Here is a 22,050-nt window from a genome sequence, read left to right as displayed (position 1 = left end):
GTTATTGATTGGGGATGATCAGCCATGATCACAATGAATGGCGGTGCTCTCTCGAGGGGCAGAGTGGCCTCTTCCTGCACCTATTTTCTATGTTTCTATGTCCTTCTGTTCCTCAGTACACCCAAAGACCCCACCATTCGTTGTCTATGTCGGAGTCACATTTGTGCTCCAAAAATGCACCGCTGCACATTTGTCTTGAATGAACTCAAATTCCATTTTTACACATTTCAAAAAAACATTAACATTTCTCTGCATTCTAAGACTGCTTTCTATGCTAAGAAAACAACTCGGCCAATCTTATTATCATCTGTGACCATGCTGATCTTGGTTTCGCACCCACATTCAAGTCTTGCATGTGTATTATAAACGAGGATCCCAGTTCCAATCCTTGTGAGACGCCACTAATTGCTAACATCAAATTGCAAAAAACAACTCTCTACCGTCACCACCTATCTCCTATTACCAAGCTAATTTTGGATCTGGTTTGCCAATTTGCCTGGGATCCCAGGGCACTAACCTTCTGAACTGGTCTCCAATATGGAACCTGGTCAAAATCTTTTCTAAAGTTTAGGGCAGCACAGTGATGCAGTAGTAGAGGTGCTGCATTGCAGTGCCAGAGAACCGGGTTCGATCCTGGCTATGGGTGCTGTCTGTACGGAGTTTGTATATTCTCCATGTGACCCCATGGGTTTTCTCTGGTTGCTCGGGTTTCCTCCCACACTCCAAAGACGTATAGGTTTGTAGGTTAATTGGCTTCGGTAACATTATAAATTGTCCCTCAAGTGTAGGATAATGCTATTGTGTGGGGTTATTGCTGGAAGGCATGGACTCAGTGGGTTGGAGGGCCTGTTTCTGTGCTGTATCTTTAAAGTCTATGTAAATCACATCTACTGCCTTGCCCTTGTTGATACACTTTAACTTCAGAGAATTCAATGAAATGTCGGACAGCATCTGCCCTTGACAAAGCTCTAACTGTCTTTGAGTAGTCCTTGTCTTTCCAAGTGATCATTAATTCTCTCCCTCTGATTTTTTTTAAATTGATATCTTCCATGGCACTGATGTCAAGATCTGAATGTTAAAGCTATTGATCAGTATGATTGGAATAAACTAATGATCGGAAATAATTGGTGACCGAGTGTCTTGCCAAGCTGTTTTAGTACAGTCACAGACATGGCATCTATCTTGTGTGGTAAATTGCCCAGTTATGCCCTGATCATATAAAGCAGGACAAATCCAAACTTGCTAATTGTTGCCAAATTAGTTTACTCTTGTCAGCCAATTGATGGAAGCTGTCCGACACAGTGCCATTGAGCGGACCTTAATCACCAATGACCTGGTGTCAATGACAGAGTGGTTTAACGGAACCACTCTGAACTAAACCTCATCAGACTCGTGGTCCAAATTATGAACTGAAATGACTGCCCTTGAATATTTTGGCAGCATTTAAACAGTGTGGCAGTGAAATAATTTATATGGTGTAGCCAGCAATCCTGAGACATACCAAAATGGCTGGAGATTTTTTTTCCCTCTTTTGATCTTCTGTTTTGTATGGAAGGGCCAAATGCTGGCTCGAAGGGCCAAATGGCCCACTCCTGCACCTATTGTCTATTGTCTATTGAAAGCATCTGTGCGCATTTCACCACAATTACCTGGGTGCAGGTTGGGACTTTGACAGGAGTTACAGATCCTCCATCTAGTCGCCCCTTAATACTATACTGCTGAACAACGGTACCCTCCAAATATTACTTAATTTGTCAAATTAAGGTGTGATAAACTTCAACTGAAGAAAATGGAATAGGTGACATAATATTTAATGGCTTTCAAAGATAAACTTACCCTATATAGATTTTCTGCTAAATTTTATTAATTATGAGTGGCAAAGTCTTAAAGATATTGTTTTTTTTATTGTTGGGATACGTGTTAAGTCTCCAGTATTATTGGTAGGATAATTGGATTGCTGATTTTGTTTCTTTGGACCTGGGAGGTAAGCATAGTGTTGAAAAAGTAAATGATACAAATACTAATGTTCTAATGATTTTTAACATTTCGGCATGAACATTTTAATATTTTACATTTTAACTTTGAAAACCATGGAATATAATGTATAAAATCTTAAAACGGGCAATGAAAGCTATTCTCATCTATTTTAGTATTGACCTGCTTTTGGACGGAAGCCCATTACATGGCTTATTCTGCTGCATCAGGACACAGCCGAAGGAATTATTGGAGGCTATTGTTTGTTAGCATCTATCAAATCAGCCTTCGATTGTCCTTAACAATTGCTACAATTATCATAAAATTATTTTTTGCCACAAATTTGGCTGTGGAACGATTGCATACTTGACCAATGGAAATTTTCAAAAATCTTCACTGAATTTGTGTGAATTTTTTTAAACCAGGTTACAATAAACTTGCAATGTTTGCATACAGGCAGTGGTGAATACTCTTCATGAATATTAAGAGAAATTTCTGATCAATACATAGCCAGTTGTCTATATTTAGGTCTGGTCCCCAAATAATGAAGATCTCAGTACCCTGAAGATATATTGTATTGGTTATTGAAGGTAAATGTACTGCCTTATTAAGTTAGAGCATCTTGGCTGGCTCGGTAACGGATCTATTTCAATTACATATGTGCTTCTGATTCAGATATGAATGGAAAATAGCTATGGTTATCTTCTAGATTCAAGGAGAGGATTAAGTATATCTGCATTGTACCTGAAATACTTCCAATTGCTATTTTTAAATAATAAATATTGTTTAGGTTAATGGTATTTTACAGTATTCTTTAATTAAAGAGAAAACATTGTGCGTGGTGGTGAGAAAATATGTACATTTCCCAATAAGAAAAAGTGTTTAATTCCCGTAAATTAATGGCCATTTTAATCATCTTGCCAGTGGGTTTTTGTGGAACGCTATCGATTGGAACATTGCGGTTTGCGGTGAATTTAAACCCCATATCGGCAGGAAAACCACTGCCGTTTCATATGGGGCCCAAATCACATTTTCGCAACGTGAAATTTTGATTAAAGCCATCCTAAGAAGCAAGTTTCTATGTAAAATAAACGACTTGCCTTGCTTTGTCGCGTACGTGAGATCAGTTCCGTTGCCTGCGTTGATGGCGTTAGAAGTCGCTTTTTATTTTACTCCAGCGCTGAAATTGTTTATAAAAAATAAAAATAAAAAAAATTCCCAGAACGGCAGTCGGAACGAATTTTCAGCATCAGGTAGAAGCCCGAGAAAATATAGCTCGGACAGGCAGGAGAAAACGGCATTTTAATCCCGCTCCCCCTCCTCAAAGGCGCCAAAGTCGCGCACACGGCCAGTGACGGAACCGCAGCACCACTGAAGGTAAGTTTTGTAACATACCTATTAAAAGACGTTCTTTTCGGAAGGAGATGTGAGGGTGGTGAATCTGTGGAATTCTTTGCCACAGAAGGCTGTGGAGGCCAAGTCAGTGGATATTTTTTAGGCAGAGATAGATTCTTGATTAGTACAGGCGTCAGAGGTTATGGGGAGAAGGCAGGAGAATGGGGTTAGAGGGAAAGATAGATAAGCCATGATTGAATGGCGGGGTAGGCTTGATGTGCCGAATGGCCTAATTCTATTATCATTTATGATGCATGCAGATAGGATGCTTTCTATGGTGCATCTGCAGAAGTTGGTAAGAGTTGTTGGAGACATGAGAAGTACTTGAGGAAGTATAGGCATCAGTGATATTTCTTGGCTGTAGCCTCAATGTGGCAGGTCTAGGCCAAATAGTTTTAAGAGAATTAAAGACAGTGAACCAAGACTTCCAAATAATCAGATGGACTATCAAAATGTGACTATTTGATGTTTTTGCTCTATTTGATTGATAATTTTATCAGTTTCAAACACATTCATTATGCATGCCTTTTATGCACCCTCTCCCAAAGTGCAGTATTCTAAATTGACTTATGCTTAAATACATTTCATTCTGATTGCTTTCAATCCGCAATCTACAATAGGTCATTGCATTTTATTTATTTTAAGTATCAGGATAATGATATTTCAATGACCTTTGGAAAATGCAAGCAGTTCTGCATGAGAAATATTCGCTTGCCTCTGGGGTTGGGGGTTGGGGTGAAACCAGCATTTAATGAAGCATGACCCAAAGTTTCTTAATCATTGCTAATTATTCTTTACAGTGTCACCTCCTTTGAATAAGCAGTGGTTTATAAGTACAACATATTTGGTGTCCCAGTGGGGAACTTTCTATAACGATTAAAACAAAATTAAAAATGGTAACGTCAAGAATGCGGAGTTTGTCTTTTGTTTTAGTCTCTTAATTGGCTCAGCTACGAAGCTTGTAAAATAAGAACTTGGCAACCTGCACTCCCATCTCATTAATTGCTTTTCGTAGGGTGGAAATGAGGTGAACTCGTGCTGAACACAGCCCATTAATGCTGTTTACATTTTGCTGATCACGGTTTTCAATCGTTTTATGAAAGGGGTAGTGGATGAATTTATAATGTTGCTTCTCCACTGCAAGCATCTACAAAGCAGAGCTTGTTTAGAACAGTGGCCTGGAAAATACACAGAAAAATAGACCTGACAACTCCATATTTACTATGCAAGATGCATGTTTGGGGACTTCACCAGTAGTGCTGAACGTGTAATTTACCTGTGTGTGCATTTTATGTGCATTTAAAATTTTCATTTTAGTAACTAAATTAAAACTTGCGAGTATAATTTATATGCTATTAGATTCTGAATAAATGAAACAAGACGTGAATAAAGTGCAAGCTAAATTTCCAACATCTGCGTTATAATTTGATTAACTGGCATGTTCGATTTTTAGGGGGAATATCACATTTGGTGCAAACCAGATGACAGAAAATGCCAATTGTGATTTGCATGACCACTTTTCATTTCACTGCACATCTCGTATGTGTATGTGACGAATAAACTTGACTTGACTTGACTTGATGAGGACATATTTGACTCAGTTGCTTGTGTTCAACTCCAGAAACCAAATCGGGTTGAACAAGCTCAAGTGTGTTCGGTCCTCATAGAGTTATGCAGCTGTAATAACCCGTGGCTGCGAATGGCCTAGTTTTTTACTTCAGCAAGAGATTGGCCAAGCTATGTTTCGTGCTGAGTTTTGAATATCTCTGCAACATTTATTTCTCTGACCTTCTCTGCAGATGTCCATTTGACATCATGTGTTTCATAAATTTTGAACAGGATAGATCAAAACTGAAGGCCAATGCCAGAGCAAAGAGAGTATGTTTAGCAGTGGTACATGTACCCATGTGTTTCGCTTTTGGTTCACTTCAAGAGACTGTTAGTAAGGATGTCAAAGATTATAGGAGGAAGGCAAGAGAACAGGATTGAGTGGGAAAAATAGGTCGACCATGATCGAATGGTGGAGCAGACGCGATGGACCGAATGGCCTAATTCTGCTCCTGTGTTTGTGATCTTGACCAATACCAGAAAATTGCCATGGCCTATTGGATCTCCCGGTTGCTAACCATTTCAACTCATCTTCCTGTTCCCGTACTGACCTTTCCCTCCTGGGTCTCCATCATTGCCAGAGTGAGGCTAAAAGCAAGTTGGAGGAACAACACCTGGTATTCCACTTGGGTAGTTTGCAAGCTAGCTGTTTGACCGTTGAGTTCTCAAATCTTAGTTAACTAACCTGCAAACATATATTTTTCACACTTCCTCCCCCTCATTTTTACTCTGTGCCCCACCTGGAGTCTTCTTTCTTCCCCCCCCCTTACATTCCTCCTTCACAATTCCCAACTATTCAATCTGTTTGTTCCACACTTTTTTCATCTCTGGCTATTCAAATCCCCTTCATCTGTATTTACCATTTTAGTTACCATGTTGTGTCATGCACCTCCTCTCTTTCTTCTTCTCCCCCCCCCCCCCCCCACTACAATCAGTCTGAAGAAGAATCTCAACCCGAAACGTCACCTATTCATGTTCTCCAGAGAAGCTCCAGCATTTTGTCTTTTTTGTAAACCAGCATCTGCAATTCCTGGTTTCTACTGGAAAATTGTTATTCCTTTTTTCGCAAGTCTGCATTTTCCTTGTAAAAAATTCTCGTTATCCATGATCATCACCGCCAATGGTTTTGGTAGTGTTTTCTGCAACTTCAGCGAAAGCTGCATTGCTGTCCAATGATTTGAAGTTAAGATAGACATAAAGCTGGAGTAACAGGAATTGGTGACTTTTCGGGCCGAGACCCTTCATCAGACTCCTCCTCGACCTGAAATGTCACCCATTACTCTCCAGAGGTTCTGTCTATCCCGCTGAGTTACTCCAGCTTTTTGTGTCTATCTTCGGTTTAAACCAGCATCTGCAGTTCCTCCCTACACAATGATTTGAAGTTGCTGTCCAAATAATACAGATAAAGCTACTTGTAATAGGTTTCATACTGACCATATCTTTATGATCCATTTGCATTTCCAATTTGGTGTAATAATTAATGGACTGTTTCAGTTCTTAATGTGTGTGCAGGTCAAATTCTGCCTTGCTGTTTCAACATCTTTTCATGGACCCTTTTCAACACTGAATCTTTTTGGAACTTCTCTGTAATTTTTGTGATGCAGTTATCATAATTGTCAATTATTAAAGTGAGTCACATTTTTACCTCTTCCTCCAATCAGATTTTCCATGTGGTGGCTGTGAATGAATATCTGCGGTGAAGTTCTGTTTGGAACTCCTATACTTTGTGATAGGACTGCCTACTTTTGCATCCTTGATTTGGGACTTACTGTTGCCAATAGTGGCTTAAGAGCTATTATTGTAAAAACAAATTGGCTGGTTAAAAGTGAATGTATCTTGATTCCAAACACTATTCTCAATTTATACAGTATTGAACTCTATTCTTTGTGCAAATGGGTGAATTGAAAGTGTTAGGTTTCTTTCACCTTTCGTCCATTATGTCACCTCTCCATTTATATAAAAGCCTGAAGTCGTTAAACTTGCATTTAATATTGCAATGGGTAGGGAAATCTTCACTTGCTAAGCTTTTTTCATTTTAATTTCATGTATGCATATTTATTGTCCTTTGGACAATTTTGTATTTTTCAAGGTCTAGCAATGCTGTGCGCAATATCAGTCAAAATGGCTTCATTAGTTTTAGGTTTTGCTGTGTTGGCTCAGGACTCTAATACAATGGCCTGCATCTAATGAGAAAAAAGATTGATTAAGAGTTGTTTACGAAAGAACTGCAGATGCGGGAAAAATCTAAGGTAGACAAAGCTGGAAAAACTCAGCGGGTGAGGCAACATCTATGGAGCGAAGGAATGGGTGATGTTTCGGGTTGAGACCCTTCAGACTGAAAAGAGAATGAAATGTTTCCAGTTTCAGCATAATGCTTCAAAGCTAGACATGATTTGCTCTGTTCCGTATGAGATTTATCTTGTGCCTCAGTCCATTCTTCTTGGGGACTTTTGCTTTTTTACATTTACACATTGTATCATTGTAGGCTCTCATGCCAGTGCTCTCTCCTTCAATTTCCAGCCTGGTTTTAGCTTTAAACAGCATATCCATTTATCCAATGAATACACTTAGTTATTCTTGCACTTGGTCTTGTGTACCAAGGTATGATTACCTTCCTCGGACAGGGCTCTGAGTATGAAGGTCAGGAAATCATGTTGTAGTTTTATAAATCTTTGTATTTGGGCCAAATTTGGACTATCATCTGCAGGAAGATTATGGAGCGTTTAGAAGAAGTTATTCAGGATGTTGCCTGAATTGGAGAATATTAGCTATAAAGAGGTTGGACAAACTTGGATTGTTTCTTCTGGAAGTATAGGGGAGACCCGATAGAAGTATGTAAAATTATGAGGAGCATAAGACACAAAGCTGGAGTAACTCTGTGGGACAGGCAGCATCTCTGGAGAGAAGGAATGGGTGACGTTTTGGGTCGAGACACTTTTTCAGACAGGTTAGGGATAAGGGAAACGAGATACAGACGATGAGGCGAGAAAGAACAATGAATAAAAGGTGTGCAAAATAAGTAATGATGGTAAAGGAAACGGGCCATTGCTAGCTGTTTGTAGTGTGAAAAGGAGAAGCTAGTGCGACTTGGGTGGGGATGGGTTAGAGCGAGAGAGAGAGATAGAGAGAGAGGTAATGCCGGAGCTACCTGAAGTGAGAGAAATCAATATTCATACCACTGGGCTGTAAGCTGCCCAAGTGAAATATGAGATGCTGTTCCTCCAATTTGCATTTAGCCTCACTCTGACAATGGAGGAGACCGAGGACAGAAAGATCTGTGTAGGAATGGGAGTGTCCGGCAACCGGGAGAATAGGTAGGTTCAGGCGGGCTGAGCGATGGTGTTCAGTGAAATGATCGCCCAGTCTACATTTGGCCTTGCCGATGTATAAGAGTCCACATCTTGAACAACGGATATAGTAGATGAGGTTGGAGGAGGTGCAAGTGAACCTCTGCCTAACCTGAAAAAACTGTCTGGGTTCCTAGACAGAGTCGAGGGAGGAGGTATAGGGACAGGTGTTGCATCTTCTGCGGTTGCAGGCAAAAGTATCCGGGGAGGGGTGGTTTGGGTGGGAAGCGATGAGTTCATCAGGGAGTTGCAGAGGGAATGGTCTCTGCGGAAGGCGGAATGGGGTGGAGATGGGAAAATGTGGCTAGTGGTGGGATCCCGTTGGAGGTGGCGGAAATTTCGGAGGATTATGTGTTGTATGCGACGGCTGATGTGGTGCAAGGTAAGGACTTGGGGGACTTTGTCTCTATGGCAAAGAGGGGGAGCAAGGGCAGAGCTGCGGGGTACCGAGGGGACACGAATGTGGGCCTCACCAGTGGTGGGAGAAGGGAACCCCAGTTCCTCAAAGAATGAGGACATCTTGGATGTCATAGATAGGGTAGACAGAATCATTTTTCCTCGGGTAGAAATATCAAATACTGAATGACGTAACTTTAAAGCGGGAGGGAAATAGTTTAATGGAGGTGTGTGGGGATTCTGCAAAGTGGTAGGTGCCTGCAACGAGCTGCCAGGGGTGGTGGTGGAAACTGATACAATAGGTGCAGGAGTAGGCCATTCGCCATTCAATTTGATCATGGCTGATCATCCATAATCAGTACCCCGTTCCTGCCTTCTCCCCATATCCCTTGACTCCGCTATCTTAAAGAGCTCAATCCAACTCTCGCTTAAAATATCTAGGGAACCGGCCTCCACCGCCCTCTGAGACAGAGAATTCCACAGACTCACAAGTCTGTGTGAAAAAGTTTTTCCTCATCTCCGTTCTAAATGGCTTGCCCCTTATTCTTAAACTGTGGCCCTTGGTTCTGGACTCCCCCAACATCGGGAAAATGTTTCCTGCCTCTAGCGTGTTCAAACCATTAATAATCCTATGTTTCAATAGTACCCTCTCATCCTTCTAATTCCAGAGTATACAAGCTCAGCCGCTCCATTCTATCACATATGACAGTACCGCCATTCTGCTGCACCTGCATGCTTACTTTCAGCGACTGATGAACAAGGACTCCCAGATCCTGTTGTACTTCCCCTTTTCCCAACTTGATACCATTTAGATAATAATCTGCCTTCCTGTTTTTGCTACCAAAAGTGGATAACCTCACATTTATCCACATTAAACTGCATCTGCCATGCATCTGCCCACTCACCCAACCTGTCCAAGTCGCCCTGCATCCTCACAGTTCACATTGCCACCCAGCTTTGTGACATCTGCAAATTTACTAGTGTTACTTTTAATGATACGATGGTAGCATTCAACAGGCTTTTAGATGGGCTTGTGAATATGCAGAAAATGGAGGGATATGGATCACATGCAGCCAGCTGTAATTAGTTTAATGAGGTATCATGATCAGCACAAATTGTGGACCAAAGGGCCTGTTGTTGTGCTGCACTGTTCCATGTAATAACAAGGAACTGCAGATGCAGCTTTATACCAATGAAAGACACAAAATGCTCAAGTAACTCAGCGGGTCAGGCAGCATCTTTAGAGAAAATGGATTGGTGACATTTTCGGGACCCTTCTCTAGGCTGAATGAAGAAATGTCTCCTATCCATTTTCTCCAGATATGTTTCCTGACCCCCTGAGTTACTCCAGCATTTTGTGTTTGTGCTCCATGTTCAACCTCGTGCTTTGACGTGGTTACATTTGCAGCAAACTGGGCGTACCATATGATTCTCTTGTTCATCCGTACCAACTTGTACATGGCCTTCTCTGTGTACCTGCACATGTTTAAAGAGGCAGCACATATTCACTATGTTACACTGCTGAGTTGTATAATAAAATTACAGTTTAACCATTTTAAGTTCAGAGTCTGGAACTACTATGCAGTTTTGGTTTTTTTTGCGACAGAATTCAACTTAATTTAACAGCAGATTGCAGTCCTTCAAAAAGCTGAAGTATGGACATTCACACCACTTTGTAAGATGACAGCTTTTAATTCCTTGTGAAAACACATTAGAAGCAAACTATACTGTGTTGATAATTGCCTACCGACAAGTAATCTGTCCAGTGAAACCTGATGTTCTAAGTGTTTTTGGTTTTGTTTCTCTCCATTAGACATTCATAATAGGCGTTTTCTTTTCTCTTTCTATTCCTCAATCTCTAGAAATCGTGTGTAAGAGAGAACTTGAAGAATGACTTCATCTGTTAGCCATGCAGTCACACAAAATAATTGATTTGTGAGGATGCATGTTCAGATTAGGTTGTGGCAGCAGCATGTTACACACCAGTGGATGGCTTCCAGCACCAGCATGATTCACATCAGGGGATTTTTGGATCATGTACTAACAGTGAAAAGATTTTAAATGTCTTCTCTGCCACTCGCTGCCAATGGGCAATCCTCTACTGTTTACTTGATGGTGGAATAAATAACTTGCCAGCAGGGATTTTACTTTACATAATCGATTAAAATGGATTATATTCATGCACTGTAGTGTTATGAGGCTAATGTAATGATAAATAACAGCTCATTGTTCATTCAGACATTATGAATTGAGATATTGGTGTACTCTGCTGCTCCCACCATGTTTCTATAGAATCACTAGACCATTATAGACCATTGCTACAGTTTAAAATGAGAAATAAATTGGGTTGGGTGGTGCTGGGTGGGAGAATGGTGAGAATGTGACAGCTCTTATTGCCTCAATTGCGGTTCCTTGCCTTTCATTGAATTGTAATCTGGTGTTTGCTTCATTTGAAGTTTTCTTTGTGGAAAGGGTTTTTTTAATGTTGGTGTCCATCATTTGGATGAGAACATACACGGCAAGATTAGCAAGTTTGCAGTTGATACAAAAGTGGGTGGTATTGCAGATAGTGAAGATGGTTGTGAAAAATTGCAGCAGGATCTTGATCGGTTGGCAGGATGGGCTGAGGAATGGTTGATGGAGTTTAATGCAGAGAAATGTGAGGTGTTGCATTTTGGAAAGTGTAACATGGGCAGGACCTACAGAGTGAATGGTAGAGCTCTGGGGAGTGTTGTAGTGCAGGTTGCCTTCATTAGTCAGAGTATTGAGTGTAAAGGTTGAGAGGTCATGTTGCAGTTATATAATACGTTGATGAGGCTACATTTAGAGTATTCTGTTCAGTTCTGCGCACCATGTTATTGGAAAGTTGTTGTCAAGCTAGAAAGGGTTCAGAGATGATTTATGAGGATGTTGCTAGGACTCGAGGGTCTGAGCTACAGGGGGAGGTTGAGAGGTGTACATAATCATGAGAATAGATTGGGTAGATGCACAGTCTTTTGCCCAGAGTATGGTTCTCCTTGACTGGGTTCCCCTTTCCACGGTGCTGACAAACCATGGGAAACTCTGCTCTAAGCAATGTAAAACGAAGCTCCAGGGTTTCATAGGTTTTTGAACATTTCTAATATGCAGCTTTGATTGTTCTCCCCTTAAAGCTGGGAGAAAATTAAATTAAGGGGGTTAAAATCAGGAAGAATTTTGTCAAGCTATCTAAATTTCCTGTAGCAGAGTTCTTGAACTCTAACCAAATAATTCATTTTTAAGGTAGCTGGTGAACAGAGGGTACTTGGACAGGAGAGATATAAATGTACTGCATGACAGGGTGATGGAAGGGATACATTTGTATGACTGGGGAGAAAGAGCAGTAGTGTGATTAATTAAGCAGAATTCAAAGGGATGTTGCAGATATGATATAATTTCCAGGATTCTTTGATCTTCGTGGTTTTTCATCCAATTTCTGTTTCGTAGCAGAGAAAAATCAAAATACCTGAAATGCGTTTCCATTCCACTGAGTGGCAATTAAAAAAAAAAGAATACTTGTGGATCTCGAACCTCAAACTCAAATTAAAATATGTGTAAAGAACACAGGCATATAGCTACGTAGTAAAAACATGTCTAGAAGACACTGCAAGCAGTACCATGGGAGACCTATGCTTGCAGTCAAACATTTTACAGATTTGATTGGCTTTCTTTTCACTTTAGAATCATTTAAACCATTCAGGCCGAAAAGAATGATTCAATCCCTAGTTTTCTGTCAGCATACGTCTGCCAACAATATCACTGCAGTGGTGAAAAGACTATTGTACTATTTGAGGGACTCTGCTCTCAAGGCTATTTAGTTACGGTCCTTATGATTGACAGTGGAAAATGACATTGCAGTCAAACCAGTATCTAAAATAAACCAACTTCATATTGTCAATGGTGTTCTGAGCCTGCAAGTCAATTTCCTTTTGATAAATTGCCAAGATAGCAAATTACTTCATGATTGAGAAGAGAGCACCATCCAGCATTTTAAGTTCCAACGATTGTGTTGTTTGCTCCATATCCCAAAACTGGATTTAGAGAGTACAACAGTGCAATAAACATTCAGGGAATTGGAACTTGAAAAATGCAGCCTATGTGATCCATGCATCGAACTTCTACATTTGCAAGCGAAACCCAGTTATTTCTGATTAAGTAATACAGAAAATATTCAGCCAGCTATTCAGATGTGGTCAAAAACTATTTTTCAAAGAATAACTCTTTAGTGGCAGAAATAAAACCCTGAATTATTTGCAGCTGTGTTACATAGGCCATAATTAACCTTGAGTTAATCCTCCAGAAGACAGTAGATTGAACATTTGGAATTATATTTGCTGAGATGAAGTTGTGGGGCATAATACATATTTTAAATTTTCTTGTAAGCATTTTTGTGGTAGTTAGGAAGGTGGAGCAGTATTGCATTCCTGAATGACCAACACTTTATGAAAAATTGCAGATATTTGTCTATCTGAGCAGGCTTGTGAGATTTATCTACCTTCATCCATTTTAAGATCTTATCGACAGTCTTCAAGACATTGTCATTAACTTTCCTTCAGTCCCATAGACTTCACGTCATCTGAATGATTCATCAGGTTCCAGAAGTGCATGCACCTAGCATGTAAATGGCTACTTTTTGTATTGTGACTGGTGAGCCTTCATTTCTGGTTCCTGGCAGATGTAATTCATGATGGCTTGAATTAATTTAAAATAGTTATGTACTATTTAGGACCGCTTTTAAATTGGAAAAGGTTTTAAAATCTAAACGTTTTCAAATTACACACGTAAGTACAACCCAAATTCCGAACGTATTTGATTTTCTCGCAAATTTTTTTTTATGTAGTTTCTTAAAATGAAAAATAATGCTACTACAGTATTAATTGTGTTTTTTTAAATTTATATTTTTATTAGAAGCAGTGTACAAAAGTACAAACCGCGGCATATGACAATACATTCATTGTACAGCTTCCATTTTTATTTTAACAAAGATGAAATAGAAAAAGAAAGAAAGTGAATATGTAAGAATAGAACCCCTAAACTATCAAATTAGTGTAATCAAAGAGTGAGTAAGTAAACGCTTAGAAAAAAAAAAAAAAAAGACAAAAACGTAAAAAAGGAAAAAAGAAAAAAAACAAAGTGTTGATGTACCTGCATCATTTCTCACCACACCCATCACCCAGTCCGTAATTTGTTGCACCATACTATCCTTGCAACGAATCATTGAAAGGAGATCATATCTTTGAAAATTGCTCTGATTTTCCTGCTAAAACAAGTCTCGTATCTTCAAGATGTAGCGTCTCAGACATGTTTGTAATCCACATTTTAATAGTTGGGGGAGATGTATTTTTCCAAAATTTAAGTATGTTTTTTCGCCATTATCAGGCCATAATTAAGGAAACGTCTTTGAAATATTGATAGCTCAGAGCAGGCTCCTGCTGTTCCGAAAATAATCAGTTCTATATGGGGGTCCAGTTTTGTTTTTAATAATTTTGAGAAAATTTATTTCCAAAAGTTCTGGAGTTTTATGCAAGAGGCAAAGGAGTGTGTTATAGTTGCTTCTTGAGAGAAACATTTGTCGCAAATAGGAAATGCATTTGAAAAAATCTTATTCAGTTTAGTTTTTGAGTAGAAGAGTCTGTGGAGTATTTTGAATTGGATTGAAATGTGTCTAACATTAATCGAACAATTATGTGTATGTATAAGAGATATTTTTCCCCATCTGTCTTGGGAGATTTTTAGGCCTAATTCCTCTTCCCATTCTCTTCTAATTACGTCTGACGATGGGATTTCCATATTTAGAAGGATATTGTGCAAGTATGATATTAGATTGTTTGTGTCAGAGTTCCTATTCATACCTTCGTCTAATATATCTGGCAGCAGAGTTTGATAATCGTGGGTATATGTTTTCAAATAATCTCAAATTTGAAGATATCTAAAATATTGATTACCTTTCAGATTGTATTTCGACTGTAATTTCTGGAATGATAGGTTTCTCATCTCGTACAAATCTCCAACCTTTTTAATTCCTAGTCTTTCCCAATAAATAAATGTTTTATATATAATAGATGGCTTGAACGACGGGTTATTAGCTATTGGTGAAAGAAGAGATAGATTTCTTAGTTTAAAAGTAGATTTTACTTGTCTCCAAATTCGTAAAGTGCTGTGAATAATCGGATTTTTCTCATATTGTGTTCTTCAACTTTATTGGGGAGAGAAGGATCACGCCTATATTAAAAGGCAAGCAATCCTCTCTCTCCATTACTAATCTGTTGGCATGAGTTATCCAACCAACAAATTACATTTTTAATATTCGCTGCCCAATAGTAGTATAAGAAATTGGGGAGTGCCAATCTGCCCATTTCTTTGGGATTACATAGATGTCGTTTATGAATTCTATGTGATTTATAATCCCAAATAAAGTTTGTGATCCGGGAATCAAGATTTTAAAAAAAAATTAAGGTAGATATTGGTATTGATTGAAATAAATAGAGAATTTGTGGGAGGAAAATCATTTTTATGGCATTTATTCTGCCTCTTAAAGACTTCGGAAGTGTTTTCCAGAATTGAATAAGAGCGTATAATTTAGTAACTAAAGGCGGAAAGTTTGCATTGAATAACTAATTATATTTTCTATAAGATCTAATATGTTTGGAATACTAACTTGAGAATTGGTGATGTATAATAATACATCATCTACATATAATGATATTTTATTATTGGAATGTTTAGTATTATAGCCGTGAATGTTCGGATGTATTCTTATACTTTCCGCTAAGGGTTCAATCGCAAGGGCAAATAGCGCCCCTTATATTCCAGCTACAAAACGTAATTTCTCCAATTTTCTTTTGAGGGTCGTCTTGAGTTGTAAATTACATTGGTTCCTTTATTTCAGATCGTGCAACACAATACCTCAAGCTTCTGGGTGTTGGGTGGGTGCTCCCAGCTGCTGAACTCTGTAGGTATATCCCATGAAAATGTGCCCTAAAAATAAAAATTAAAAAAAGTGCTAAATAACATAAATGATATGAAAAAACAGTATTTAAAAATACTGTGTGAAAAAACCACCTAATGTGACCTTCCGTAGGTGTAAAATTACATTATGCTCCGTTCCCTATGAACAAGTATTATACAAAAGAAAGAGCAGGACAAAACTGGGTAATATATTCAAAGAGAAAACAAGCAAACATGTACTATAATTAGTTCCTCTGCTGTCTTAAACTGAATACGTATTTACTATTTAATTACTGTATTTAACTTAGAAGACAAATCCCAGTATATTTGAGTACGAATCAGCTGGCTAGAAGGGGTTAACCAAGAATACAGTCTTGGCTGCCTGCCATCTGTTTTACTCCCTTCCAGCTTAGGTGATTCTTTGTCAGTTTGGCCTGGTCATATCTGGGAATTTGTCCACCCAAATCGATTAAACATATTTTAGTATATCAATCCAATAAATTTTAACTAAAGATCATAGATCTAAAGAATATTCAATATTGGCTTTAAAAAGGAATGAATCATTATTCGGTTATCATATTGCACTTTAGATTAAGATACACGAGTTAGTTCAATTACTTATATGTTATTTATATCTTTGTTAGTGGATTATTACATTCCGCTTCATTTAATTTGTTTTCTATACTGCGTAGTTCCATTTTATTAAATCTTTCATTCGAAAATATTTTGTCTTTGAGGCGGACATGTTGCATTCCAAACCTGATAAGATGTCTAGACATTAGCACATGCGAATTGGTCGGCCATCTTATCTGCAACATTTGTACTTATTTTTATTTAAACAGGCATATTCTCTCAGTTTACCCCCTATAAATATATATAAAAGATATACATCAGCAAAACCGTGACATTTTACTTATCCTTTAGTGTCCTTTTTTAGGTCTTGCGCGTATTTAAATGCTTCTTCTGGATCAATAATGAAACGCTCCAAGTCATTATATGTGACCCTCAGTTTAGCAGGATATATTATTCCATATCTTAGGTTTGCAGGTTTGGAATTCCTTTAAGAATCAGCCGGGTCTTTGTAAAGAGGGCACGTTTCTTCGCCACTTCTGCTGGATAGTCTCTGAAGAATCTTACAGTTTCTCCTTCGAACATCAGATTTTTTCCGAATGGTATTTTCTTCATAATGTCTTTAAGAACTGCTATGTCATGAAGTTTCAGGATAATCTGTCTTGGTGGGGCTCCTGCCCTCGAGTATGCTCTCTGAACACTGTGTGCAACATCTACTTTCGGTTTTTCAGACAGCTTGAATACTTGTTGAAGTAGGTTGGCAGTGAAATCCCGAGGGTCTTTTCCAGTTTCCTTCCCTTCTTTCATTCCAATTATCCTTAGGTTCTGCCTTCTGGACCGAGCTTTAAGATCGAGGCATTTGTCAGTCATTCTGGCCATTTGCCCAGAAACTCGGTCTAGATCTTCTTTCATTCTCTTCATCGCTTCAGACATATCCTTAGTCACAGTTTCCAGATCTTAAATAGCGTTGTTTTGTAGAAGTAGTGAGAACGGACTCCAGCTTTTTATTGCTATCTTCTTCGACCTGTTGAATTTCTTCTCTTAGATCGGTATCTACTTCTTCAATACGGTCCTGTAGAATACCAATTTTATCGACAATATCCTTATTCCCGACATCCAATCTTGTTTCTAACTTTCCCAGCTGAGACGACAGCAGGGAAATCTCTTTATGCAACATATCAGCAAAGTCCTTTGTTACAGCTTCTTTTAGAGATTGTTCTTGTTCTTTTACATTTGCTTCCATATCAGCAATAAATCTTAGTCCTTCAGTTTCTTCTTCTTCAGGTCCTTCTGGAGTTGTTTGAGGTGTTTTCTCCAACTCTTGAGCGAGCCGGAGTCTGGTTAAAGATCTTGTCAGGGGTCGTTTTGGTAATACCATTTTGCCATTTAAAAGTGCTGGTATCCCCGTTAGTTTGCGGCGATTTCTGATGACGTCACTTACGCAACGTCAAGCATCCCCGGTGAGTGTTTTTGAATCGGTCTCGTTTCCTTTTACAGGCGTTTTAGCGCTTTTAGTACTTTTTTCGGGAGCGGAGCTAATGCAGCGCCTCTTACTGCTCCATGGTGCCACCTGAAGACAGTATTAATTGTATTAATTGTTTGGGGTTTTTAAAGCTATATAGGAGCCTTAAATATGCTGTCAATTTTAAATATGAAAACATATTTTGTTCCTTACAGAGGCAAATTTGCAGTCGTTAAAAAATGCACTGAAAAAGCTACAGGAAAGGACTATGCTGCCAAATTTATGAGAAAAAGGAGGAAGGGTCAAGACAGCCGAATGGAAATTATTCATGAGATTGCTGTATTAGAATTGGCCAAATCCAATCCATGGGTCATCAACCTGTATGAGGTGTATGAGACAGCGTCAGAAATGATTTTGATTTTGGAATAGTAAGTACATATTTTAATTCTTCCCCCTGTTCTTTAAATGTTAGTAATGTTAAGGGGTCTAGGTAAGTTACTGATCATGTGTAGAAAATGACTAATGAGTTCATTAAAAATGTGAAGCCTGTCTGATCAATGATGTGAGACCTAAATATATATTGTAATTTTAATTTTACTTGGGATATTAGTTATTTTTCCGCAAAAAAAAAAAATTGTGTTTAAAAGGATACGCGCCATTAGTGGACGGTGAAATATTCCATTAGCCTTTGCATTGATTCCTTTTAACCTCTATCGAGAAGATATGTAAAAAAACGGACCCTATTGTTCAATAACATGCTGTCTTTTGCACTGTTCTTCTGTGAGATGCCATAGTCTTGGTATTGATGCAACACAAAGATGACAGAAACCAGAATTGTTTGCAGTACTTAGTTCTCTATTTTGGGTGGTGAATTATGTAACATTATTTGGAGTATTGCGTGCAAGTATGGTTGCCCCATTACAGGAAGGATTTAGAAGGTTGAAATGGGTGCAGAGGAGTTTACCAGATGATGCCAGGATTAGAGACTATTGGTGACAGGAAGAGATTGGACAAACTTGGATTGGGTTTTTTTTCTTGAATGCTGGAGGTCGTGATAGAAAAATATAATTTTGAGACTGGCATAAATAGGGTAAACAGTCAACCGTTTTCAAGGATAGTTAATTCAAATACTAGAGGGATTAGTTTTAAGGTAAGAAGAAAGGTTTAAAGGAAATGTGTGGGCAAGTTATTTTGCGTTCACATGTATTGTCGAGAGTTGGGGCTGAGACAGATGGAATAGTAACACTTAAGAGACATTTGGATAGGCATATGGATATGCAGAGAATGGAGGGATGTGGGTTATGTGCAGGCAGGTAATAGAATAGAATAGAATGCCATTTTATTGTCACTATACACATGTACAATGAGATTAAAAGCAGCTCGTACTCAGTGCAGACATGTAATTAGTTCAAAAAACAAAAAAACAAAACAAAAGGGGGGGGGGGATAAGGTGCACAGTTCTGCGGCGCTATATACATATCTATAAAAAGACAATGGGTGAATAGAGTGAATAAATAGGATTCCTATATACAGTATGGGTTATTGCACATATTAAAAATTACAGTTACAGTACAAATTACAGTAGGTGGATAGATGGAAGTCCGGGGGTTAGGCTGTGAAGTCAGTGCATGTGGGAGTTCAGAGAGGTTATGGCTTTTGGAAAGCAACTGTTCTTGAGTCTATTTGTCCTTGTTCTGATGCACCTATAGCGCCTCCCTGAGGGCAGCATGTCGAACAGGCCAAATGCAGCATGGGAGCTGTCCTTGATGATGTTCTTCGCCCTGCTGAGGCAGCGGGAGGTGTAAATGTCCATCAGGGAGGGGAGAGGGCAGCCAATGACTTCTGTGCTGCCCTAACTACCCTCTGAAGCCTCTCCCTGTCTGCCATGGTGCAGCTGCCGTACCATGCTGTAATGCAGTATGTCAGCAGGCTCTCAATGGACGAGCGGTAGAAGGTCAGCAGCAGGTTGGAGTCCAGGTTGTGCTTCCTGAGGACCCTCAGAAAGTGCAGCCGCTGCTGAGCCTTCTTGATGTTGTCTGTCCAGGAGATGTCAGCGGAGATGAGGACGCCGAGAAACCGGAAGGTGTTGACCCTCTCCACACACTCGCCGTTGATGTATAGGGGGGCTAAGAGTTGGTCATGGCATAATGTTTGACATAGATGTTGTGGGAAGACATTTCCTGTGCTGCACTGATCTATATTCTACTGAAGAAGGGTCTTGACCCGAAACGTCACCCATTCCTTCTCTCCATAGATGTTACATGTCCTGCTGAGTTACTCCAGCCTTTTGTGTCTATCTTCTATATTCTACACCAATTCCACTTCAGCAGAAGAAGTTGAGGAACAGGCTTCATGCTGCTACGCAAATTGATTTTTATGCCTTTACCTGCCACCACTGTGATAACTGTAATCAGCAATGTGTAATATTGGGTTACGCCCTTTAGATAAGAATTGCAATCATCAGCTGATGCAAGGTTACAGACTTTGTTCTTGCTACCTCTGCCTTTCGACGTGTGGGGGGAAAAAAGCCTTTCTATTTCAACATGTAACGGTGGAGGCAATACAAATGGATGGTTCAATGGTGCGGCTGTTCGCACTGTGCTCTCGTAGCCCCAGGGGCCCAGGTTTAATTTTAAACTCTGCTACTGTATGCGTGGAACTTGGATGTTCTCCCAGTGACCATTTGGGTTTCCTGTGGCAACTTTAGTTTCCTTGACTGATAGCTGAATTAGCCAAGAGCAAGCATGGACATCATAGGCTAAACTTCTCCTATGTTGTAATAAGTAAGTAAATATATTCACATGGACCAGCAGCAATGGTTTGCTGTTGCTTTTTTCATATGGGGATAGAGGAAAGAAATGGCCACCATATCTCCCTTTCTTTATACGTTTAATCATCAGATAAATAGTCCAAAAAATTGGTAACTTCTCAGCTACATCTATGTACAATAAAACTCTAATAATCCAATAAATTGGAAATCCTGATGGTTAGGCACATGGCTTACTGGGCCTGTTACTGTGCTCCATCTAAACTTCAAGGGAAAACTTGCACCACTGTATAACATCTTTTTAAAAACAGAAGTGAATTGAAAGTCTGTGGGAACCTAATTTCCATAGAATCTGCTAAACTGGGACCACCAGGCAGGAATTTAAAAACACTTAAGTAATTAAATGAATGTATATGTCACCATGGAATGGGAGACTGTGGACCAAGTGCTGTTAAAAGGGATTAGAATAATGGACTTGTTTTTGTGTTGTGAGTCATGGCTCAGTAATAGTTTTCACCCCCCACCCCATGACTATTGTATTACACCTGTTGGGTAACCTCTATTTTTCTAATTTATCATAGAATTAATATCACAATCATTACTTGGTGGCTAATCAATAGCTCCCATCGTTTTTTTTCTGCCCTTTCAAACTGACATTTAATTCCACGTCATGATCTGCCTAACCAAGATAATTTCTCATGACTGTACTGATGTTAATCCTTTAATGCTGTTCCGCCTCCTTTCCCTTTATTTCTGTCCTTCTTAAATGTCAGATACACTTGAACACTTATCTCCCAGCTTTGGTCACTCTACAGCCACTTTTAGAATGGCAATTAAATCTTACCCAATTATTTCTATTTGTGCCATTAACGCATTTACATTAGCAACAATGTTGTGTGCATGTGGATATAGGATCTGTAGTATAGTCCTTTTTAACCCTTTTTCCCTTGGATTCCATTTGCCACTTTCCTTTCTTCTGCCTATATATTTTGCAACCTTCCTCGGCTTCTCTCCCTGCTGACTATTCCTTTCGGGTTCCATTCCCTAGGATTGGAGCTACTCGTCTGAACGACCTACAACCCCGAGGAGGACATCAATCCCATTCATGCCGAGATGTAAATCATTTGATTTTGTACGTGCCCATGTCACAATTGTCCCAGAAATGCATTAATCTAAATCCCAAACTCCGGCAGCATATCTCCAGGCACTGTAATGGACAATAGGTGCAGGAGTAGGCCATTCGGCCCTTGAAGCCAGCACCGCCATATAATGTGATCATGGATCATCTACATTCAGTACCCCGGTTTCCCCTGACTCCGCTATCTTTAAGAGCTCTATCTAACTCTCTTTTGAAAGCATCCAGAGAATTGGCCTCCATTGCCTTCTGAGACGGAGAATTCCACAGATTCACAAATCTCTGGGTAAAAAGATTTTCCTCATCTCTGTTCTAAATGGCCTAGCCCTTATTCTTAAACTGTGGCCCCTGGTTCTGGATTCCCCCAACATCGGGAACATGTTTCCTGCCTCTAGCGTGTCCAATCCCTTAATATTATGTTTCAATAAGA

At 39.3% G+C, this 22,050-nt stretch overlaps 1 protein-coding gene across 1 annotated transcript in view; it reads left to right on the top strand.

Moving 5' to 3' along the window:
• stk17a (serine/threonine kinase 17a) overlaps positions 1-22,050 on the top strand; it is an 86,957-nt gene that overhangs the window by 26,927 nt on the left and 37,980 nt on the right. Inside the window, exon 2 of the mRNA XM_033050563.1 lies at positions 17,934-18,146. Within this exon, the coding sequence (XP_032906454.1) occupies positions 17,934-18,146 (213 nt within the window). The remainder of the gene's footprint in view (positions 1-17,933; positions 18,147-22,050) is intronic.

Source organism: Amblyraja radiata, chromosome 2 (genome assembly GCF_010909765.2).
Source record: "Amblyraja radiata isolate CabotCenter1 chromosome 2, sAmbRad1.1.pri, whole genome shotgun sequence".
In the NCBI taxonomy this organism is placed as follows: Eukaryota; Metazoa; Chordata; class Chondrichthyes; order Rajiformes; family Rajidae; genus Amblyraja; species Amblyraja radiata.
Note: the sequence above shows the minus strand (reverse complement) of the source record. Positions and strands in the feature narration are given on the sequence as shown.